This window comes from Telopea speciosissima, chromosome 1 (assembly GCF_018873765.1).
Source record: "Telopea speciosissima isolate NSW1024214 ecotype Mountain lineage chromosome 1, Tspe_v1, whole genome shotgun sequence".
Classification (NCBI taxonomy): domain Eukaryota; kingdom Viridiplantae; phylum Streptophyta; class Magnoliopsida; order Proteales; family Proteaceae; genus Telopea; species Telopea speciosissima.
In genome coordinates, this window is record NC_057916.1 from 8,137,829 (window position 1) to 8,146,550 (window position 8,722).

General features: G+C 45.1%; 1 protein-coding gene across 1 annotated transcript; it reads right to left on the minus strand.

Annotated features, from left to right (window-relative positions):
- Positions 1-7,621: 7,621 nt before the first annotated feature.
- Positions 7,622-8,473, minus strand: LOC122654455. The gene has a single exon (XM_043848585.1). The coding sequence runs from the start codon at positions 8,471-8,473 to the stop codon at positions 7,622-7,624; it is 852 nt and encodes a 283-aa protein (XP_043704520.1).
- Positions 8,474-8,722: the final 249 nt, after the last annotated feature.

Genomic DNA, 8,722 nt, shown 5'->3' on the forward strand with positions numbered 1-8,722 from the left:
TTTGGAAAAGATAGACTTGACAAAATCTTTTCCTTTCAGATAGCTTCCGTCTTACATTGGATTTCATCTTTCCAATATTTAGTGGATACTTGGATATTGCATTTTTTTCATTTATCCAACACTTGGGTCCTGGAGTCTAATTCTATTTTTCATTCAGGGTTTCATCCAGGGCTATGACGCAACCGATCAGTGCTTTAGATGCTTAGAAGGCAACCAAAAGAAGGTACCCTGGTTTGTTTTTTAGGCAGCTTATTGTGAAACCCTTGAAACTGCTTTGCATGCTCTTAACTATAAAATTGGGCTCCTGAACTGTCTTCAGACCTGGAGGAATTAACCAGAAGAATTTTACAACCTGAAGTTGAATGGTCCATTTCTTCCTTGCCTATCAGAGCTCTCATGCCTGTTTACATGTACATGTTCCTGCATTGTGTGCATGCGTGTATTTGTAGAAATAGAAGTTCAATTTCTGTAATATGGAATATTTTAATTTTTATTGGTACACCCTCCTACAAGTAACCAAAAAAAAAAAAAAGATTCTTAAGGTGAATAATCATAGTTTATATTTTGGTAGTGGCTACATTATGATTAGAAACCTTTGTTCTGTTTGCCCTCATTATTTTTTGTGAAACTGCATTACATCTGATCTATGGTTTGTTTATTTTTGTTAAGAGTCCTAGTTTGATTAAGAACTTCAATCACAGCTGGTCGATTGGGGGTTTCAGAATCTATTTATGTTTCTGTTTTTTATTCCTTCTCTGTCGAGGATTGGTTTAGCCTTTCCTGTGTGGAGTCTTAGTGAGTCTAAAACAAAGTTATAAACACTTGTAAAGGGCTACAGCCCTGCCCATCAATTTTTATGGATGAAGAAGCATTGCTGGTAGTCTGGTTCAGACTAAACTGTTGTGGATTCAGTAGGGAAGACCTGGTGGATTCTAGGTAAGGCTTTGGCGGGTGGGATTCCAATCCTGCAGATTGGGTGGGGTTCCTAATCTGGTATTTCCATCCATCTTCTATCTATTCCCTATCAAATTTGCAGGTCAGAAATTCCTTAACTTTACACCCTGCGATTATACTCTTCTACTAGAATTTTAGTTTCACGTTTGTGCATAAATTAAGTTCTAGCCACTGAATTGAATAGTGATTAAATCCTGTCATAGTTACTATCGATTGGTTTTCTAGTTATCAGATTTCAGCTTCTGTTTACAACCCATAATTTTCCATCTATTTTCAAGTTTCGGAGTACAACTAAACTTCTTCAAAAATTCTGATTTTCTGAAACTGAATCACTCTTCTTCTGAATCTAATCACTGTTTACTGGTTTATCATTAATTTTGATCAGTTCTTTAATTTCTGTTTTGAACTCTAAACTCTAAGCATTGATTCAGATATTCAGTCTGATGCAGAAGACAAGCTGTTTAGCAAGCAATATGCTAGAACCATACACAAGAAGAGCGCTGGTTCACCAACCCATTGGGCCATAGGGCCAACCAGCCTTGAGCTGGACCAGCCCTTTTGGGTTGGGAGTTGCTAAGTCTTTCAAACCCAGATCGTGGGGGCAGAATAGAATAGTCTTTAAGTGAAGGGTATAATTGCCTCTTTGGTCCTAAGTATTTAAAGGCTACTTGCAAGATATCGATGGAGCCATATTTACAGGTGGGGACCACCAATAAAGAGAATTGCTTCATCCTCCATCCTCACTCTGGTCGAATCTCATGAAAGCTAAGTATTTTCCCTCTTCTACCTTTTTTCAAGCTAAATGCCCCTCCTCTTCCTCATGGGGCTGGAAATCCATTTGTTCTTCTAGAGAGCTTCTCCGCAAAGGATCTTTCTTCCAGGTGAGAAATGGCCGCTCGATACATCCTTGGCTCGATTTTTGGATCCCAAACCTCCCTCCCTCTGAAGCCCCTTTTCCTCTCCCTTCCAATGCCCCTCAGTATGTTGATCTTTTCATTGATCAAAGCTCCAATTCATGGAAAAGGGAGTTGATTTTCCACTAGTGGCCCCCAGATGTTGCTTTCTTAATTCTTCCCATTCCAATTTTCAACTGTGAAGATCGGCTTGTTTGGAAGGGCACATCTTCAGGTAAATTTTTTTTTTGGGTGAATAAAAGAATTCATTACCAAGGAAAGGAAGAAAAACAAGGGTCCCCAAGGGGGGAAAACAACAGCCCACGGCTAAACAAGCTATCAGCTTGAGGCTGTTGAAGCAGAAAAAGAAACATTTGGGACACCCCAGGAGACAACAATAAGCCTGTTCCTTGGGGTGTCAGCACAAAAAGAGGGAGGAGCTGACAACAATTTGGAGGAAATTTCGAAGGAAATGGATTCCCAAATCTGGTGAAAAGACCGAGAATTGGAGGTCCATTTCCTGATATTTCGCTCCATCCATATATGGTTGATGGCAGCATAAAAAGCTAACTTCCCAACAGTGTCACATATAGAGGTGCCTCCGAAGGTCATATCTACCCAAATCCATTCTCTAGAGGAAGGCAGGATTCTTCTTTGGGCAGGCCAGCACTTAGAAAGGATACCCTTCCAGATGGCTTTAGAGGTCAGGCACTCAAAGAACAGATGATCAGAGTCTTCAATGTTGTTCCAACAAAGACAACAAGCACTGGAAACTTGGATGTGACGCCTGAGCAGGAAAACTTGAGTAGGAAGACAGTTGGTGAAGACTCTCCAAGTCGTGAAACAATGCCTAGGGATGTGATGCTTGAACCAGAGAAGCTTCCTCCAACCAGCCACCAAGCCTTTGAAGCGGATAAGGTTCCAAGCAGCCTTGGAAGAGAATTTCCGTGAGCCATCTGCTGTCCAGAGGACACAATCGCCCCTAGAAGGCAGCCTTTTTTGGATGGTCTGAAGATCATTCCAAAGGAGAGAGAGAGGCTGTGAAGAGGTAGGGGGAGGGGCCCAATCATTGTGATGAAGGATGTCCGCAACCAGAGCCATCCTATGAAGACCTGAGGCATAGATCGTCCTTGGGGTGACAAGATGCAATAGAATTCTTTTAGGGTGCCAGTGATCCAACCAAAGGGAGGTGGAGAGGCCATCTCCAATGTGGGATTGGATGAAAGGGAGCACAATGTGGCGGTATTCCAGGATCTTGCGCCAGACCCAGGAAGCATCAGAGGAGCCAGAAGCAGTCCAAATGGAATCTTGCCGAAGGGGGCCCTAATAAACCCAATCAACCCAAATGCTTTTCTGTTTTGAAGCTAACTTCCAGATCAGCTTGATAATACCAACCTGGTTGACTTCTTTGATTCTTTTAATGCCCAGACCTCCCTCCTTTTTTGGGAGGCGCACACAGACGCCCAAGAAGTGGGGTGGAGGAATCTGGAAGATTCAGCTCCCTTCTAAAGAAAAGAGGCCAGCAGAGATTCCAAGGTCTTTATAGTACCTTGCGGAAGCCCATAGATTCCGGTCCAATAGATATAAGAAGCCTCCAAGACAGATCTGATAAGGACCAGCCTACCTGCATAAGATAAAAGCTTTCCTTTCCACAACTGCAGTCTTTTCCTCATGAGATCTAACATGGGGATACAATGATGAGCACTGAGCCTAGCCGGAATCAAAGGAAGGCCCAGGTACTTGACAGGCAAGTGTTCCTCTTGAAAGCCAGATTTGACAAGGAAGTCCCCTTTGTGTTGCTCCGAAAGACCCGCAAAGAAGATAAAGGACTTGGAGGGGTTGATGCGCAGACCCAAAAGCTCATGGAAATGCTTCAGGCAGAGCAAGATGCAGTCAAGGGAGGCAATGGAAGCCTTAGAGAATATCATCGTCATCAGCAAATGCAAGGTGAGTAAGCTTCAAAGCTTTGCACTTGGGTATAGGAATAATGAGCTGCTGATCAGTACAGGTCTGCAATTGCCTAGAGAGGACTTCCAAAGCCAAAGTGAATAGGTAGGGGGAGAGAGGACATCCTTGCCGAATTCCCACAGAGGCTCCAAAGTACCCCGCAGGTCTGCCATTGATAAGAACCGAGAACTTTGGGGAGGAAATGCAACAGCTAATCCAGTGAACAAAAGGCATAGGGAACCCCATCTTGAGCATGACTTGGGAGATATAATCCCATCTCAAAGAATCAAAAGCCTTATGGATGTCTATCTTCAGAAGGATAGCCGGGGCATGATTCTTCCTCTCGAAACCTCTAACAATGTCATTGCAGAGCAAAATATTGTCAGAGATGTTCCTTCCTGGAATGAAAGCCGATTGGTTGTCACTGACCAACAAGTCCACAACAGTCTTGAGTCTTCTGGCTAAAATCTTAGCAAGAAATTTGTAAAGGATAATGCATAAGGCTATGGGCCTGAAGTCATTCATAGCTGAAGCACCCTCCTTTTTAGGGATAAGGCAAAGGAAAGTATGGTTGACTCCTTTGATCTGGCTGGGGTTGAAGAAGAAGCTTTCAATGGTATCAACGAGGTCCACTTTGATGATGTCCCAGATAGCAAGAAAGAACCCCATGCTGAACCCATCAGGCCCAGGAGCACCTGACACTTTGAGAGAATGAATAGCTTTCAAAATCTCATCTTCTTTGGGGATAGAACTCAGAGCATCTATGTGGCTGGCAGGCAGGAACTTGTTGAGCAAGTGGTTTTGTAGAGGAGCATTTCCCATCCAAGGGGCATTGAAGATGCCAATAAAGTGCTGAACAGCCAGGTCCTTTATGTCCTTTACAGTAGTAACAATAGTACCATCAATGGAAGTGAGCTGAGTGATGGAGCTAGCATTGACATTGGCCTTGACTGATCGGTGGAAATAAGCTGAATTTGAATCCCCCAAATCAAGCCATTTGATCCTTGATTTCTGCTTTAGGAAGCTCTCTTCCCTGGAGAGTAAGGAGGAAAGCTCAGAGGTTGCCTCTTATGGCTTGCAGGAGTTAATGGAAGTACCATTGAAACAGCATAAGTAGATCCCATTTCTCTCTCTCTCTTATCTCTGTTCCACATGAGCAGTATTGAAGGTGATGCCTCTAGCACGCTCTGCAAGGGCGGTATTGATGGTCATGCCTCCTGGCTCCTACTCGTTTTCATTTTTCCTTTCAAGAGGAAGTTGTAGTGGAAGAGGAGGATCGTTTACAACCGTCGGATTGGGCTTTCAGCCGTTGGATTTAGCTTCCAGAAGATATTTGTCACACTTTATTGCTCAACTTCAGGGCCACTAAAGTGAGCTACTGTTGTCTAACCATCTCTCTCTAATGGTTAGCACAGTGAGCTAATGATGCCTTTTCCATAGACCTGCTGTCCCATGTGGACTTTTGCATCAGCTTCCATTGGTGGAAGCATTGGTTTGAAGGAATATTTTTGGCTTATATTTGAGCGGTTCTTGCCAGTTCGACTCTGTGCCACAAGAGATTTGTCTGTGAATATGATGGTTCCCTCCTTAACACCAACCTTGTGGACAAGGTTGTTTTGATGGGCCGTGGAATGTTATGATTGGGGTTATTTGTTAATTAGTTAGATTTGTAGGTTGTGTTTGTTAATTAGTTAGATTTGTATTGTCCCTATAAAAGGGATTTCCTTGTATTCATTGAGGATGAAAAGAATGAAGAAAATAGTTTAGTCTCTTCTCTCTGTTCCCCTTTCTTAGGAGTCCCTCACTGACTCGAAGAAGTGAGATTTTCTCTGTTAGGGTTCTTGAATCCCTTTCTCAGATTCTAGAATCATAACATGTGCGTTGAGTGATGGAGCTAACATTGACATTGGCCTTGACTGATCGGTGGAAATAAGCTGAATTTGAATCCCCCAAATCAAGCCATTTGATCCTTGATTTCTGCTTTAGGAAGCTCTCTTCCCGGGAGAGCAAGGAGGAAAGCTCAGCAGAAATGTCCTTCTCGGTCTCAGCAAGGGAAATATTGTGCAAATCTGCCTGCAGCTGGAACTGAACATTGGCAAGCCTTTCTTTACAATCAGTGACTTGAAGAGATATATCACCAAAGGTGTTCCTATTCCAAAGCTTGAGAGCTTCCTTGACATTGTGAAGCTTTCGGGAGAAGGCAATAAGGGGAGAGGAAAAAGCATGCACAGGTTTGGACCAAGCCTCCAAAACCATGGGTAGGAAGGAGGTATGAGCTGACCACATGTCAAAGTACTTGAAAGGTTTGGGCCCGAAGATGTAAGGCTGTATGGCAAGGTTTATGGGGGAATGGTCTGAAATGTCTGGGTTATCAAAGGTTGCTTGGGAGGAGGGGAAGGATGAAAGCCAAGCTTCATTGACTAAAACTCTATCCAGCTTGCAACTGATACGCTGGCTGCCAGTTCTTTTATTGCTCCAAGTAAGAGGAAAGCCTGTCCAGAGAAGATCATTGACCCCAATGTCATCGATGCAAGCATTAAAATTGTCCATTGTCTCCAAATCAAGGTAGTTACCCCCTTGTTTTTCAGAGCTGAAACGGATAACATGAAAATCACCTCCAAGACCCCAAGGAAGATCTCCAATGCTGCCAGCAATGACCTGCAAATCATCCCAGAGAAGGGACCTTTGGATGGGGCAGTTGAGGGCAAAGATGGCCGAGAGAAGGAAGGAAGAGTGGCCAAGAGGATCAGAGAAGCTAAGGTGGATGAATTGCGAGGAAGAGGAAAGGAGGGAGATGGATATTTTTCTAGGATCCCAGATAACCCAGATATGGCCATTCGGATGGGAGGAATAATTGGAAAGGAGAGACCAACCTGGAGCGATGGAAGAGAGAATTTTAGCAGAGCTTTGCTCGTTGATGTGAGTTTCAAGGAGACAGCAGAAGAAAGGGTGAGAGGAACGAATCCTTGCACGAACAGAGGCTTGCTTCGAGGCAGAATTGAGGCCTCGGGTATTCCAAATAAGGCCTTGGATCATTGAGGAAGAGGGAGGAGGGGCAGAAGGGACTCCAAGAGTCGAGCCATAACAGATCGAGATCTGGTAGCACTGCGGTGCCTTCGCTTGTAGGAGCAATGGTGAGAAGGAAGGGCAGTTTTGCTGAGTAGCAGGGGTATCGGGTGAAGGAGAAGAAGAATCTAGGTTAAGGGGTAAGGATGGGTTGGGCAAAATACCCGACCCGATTACAGAATGGGTTAAGAGATGGGGTAAAGTTCTGGCTGGCCCGAGAACCGAAGAGGCTAGAGAAATATAGGCCGAGATAGAAGGGACTACATTTGAAATACCCTCAGTAGCAGTGGGACCCAGAGAAGACGAAGGCAAGAACCTTGACGTGGCATTTATCTCTAAAAGGCCTTGGATGGACGAGGCCCGAGAAATCAAAGCAGAAGCAGAGGGAGGCAGATGGAGACTTCCTAAGGGGAGCAGCGAAGGCAGAGCTTCAGTCACGGTAGAAGAGTCAGCGAGAGAGCTAGAAAAGGGGGTGTTTGCTGCTGGGGTTTCCAACATCCTGGATCTGTTGTGAGGTAGGACATCAAAAGAGATCTTTTCGGGGCAATCAAGGGTCTCAAAGTCATCATCGTCAGCCAAAAGGATGAATCTGTTTTGAGTCAAAGCAGCCTGCTGGGAATCCCTGATAAGCTCAATTCTGCCATTCGCCTACGTCGCCGGAGCTTTCGTGTTCCGGTGGTTGGATCTGTATCTTCTTCTACCCCGAGACCTTTGACGGTGGTGGAGAGAGCTTTGATGAGGAGGAAGCATCTCGCCAGCAGTCATTGACGAAGGCTGAACATCTGTATAGACGATGAAGCTCCAATAACAGAGGGCTTGACCGAGGGAGGGGAGCAAAGCTTGGAGTCGTGTCCAAACGTTTTACAGACAGAGCACTGGGGAGGCTTCCAATCGTAATGGATTTCTTGCTCGAAGGAGTAGTCGTCACCTTCTCTGATAGTGATGAAGGTGGAGAGCACATCTTGCGCAGAGACTTCCACGCAGAGCCTTGCATAAGCCAGGTGGTCTTTGCGCCTGGTCCTAACATCTGAGAATAAAGGTTTACCCAAGACAGATCCCAGAGAGCTGAGTCCATCGGTGCACCAGTAATGAAGAGGCAAACCAGGCAAGGTAATCCAAAGGGGGATCGAAGTAAGGTTCGGTCGCCGGAGTTGTAGATGGGGATGCCATTGCCGGAGAAATATTGGTTTCTTACCAATCATCCAGGGACCCCCTTCTAAGGCTCGAAGCTTGTCAGAAGCAGAGGAAAACTTGAACAGGAAAAAACCATTGTCCAACAAAGAAACATCCAAGGATCCTTGAGGTCTCCACTGCTTGGAGAGAGAAGCTTTGACGATGTGGAATGGAGATCGCGAGCCAAGAAAATTACCTACCAGGCTATTTTCCCAAAGCTTAACTTCGTACTCCAAAACAGCAGCAGGGCAAACAGCTACCTTGGTCGAGCCATCCATGGCAGAAGAGACAAAGTGGAGAGGAAGGCCATCGGATGAAGGAGCAGAGTCATCGTTGAGGATAGAGGCCCAGGTAGCAGTAGAGGGGAGCTGGGAGGCAAGGGAGATGGGGTCAGGTGAATGAGGAGGAGAAGAAGCGGGGTTGGGAGAGGGAGACGACATCTCAGAAAGAGATGCAGCCGGAAGCACGGCCAGTCAAGCCAGCTAGGAGGGCCGGCGGGGGAACAGGGAAACCATCAGATCAACTTTCTTTTACTTCCGAGAGAGACGAGAGTTATTAATCTTCAGGTAAATTCACTGTGGCTTCGGCGTATAACATTGCCATCAATGGCATCTCTCATACCTTGAATCTCTTGTGGCTTAAAATTTGGCACCTCCCTACTGTCCCAAAAATCCAATACCTTTTATGGA

Bases quoted from the DNA above. Each gene is read 5' to 3' on its own strand.
- LOC122654455 (XM_043848585.1), bottom strand. From the start codon at position 8,473: ATGTCGTCTCCCTCTCCCAACCCCGCTTCTTCTCCTCCTCATTCACCT.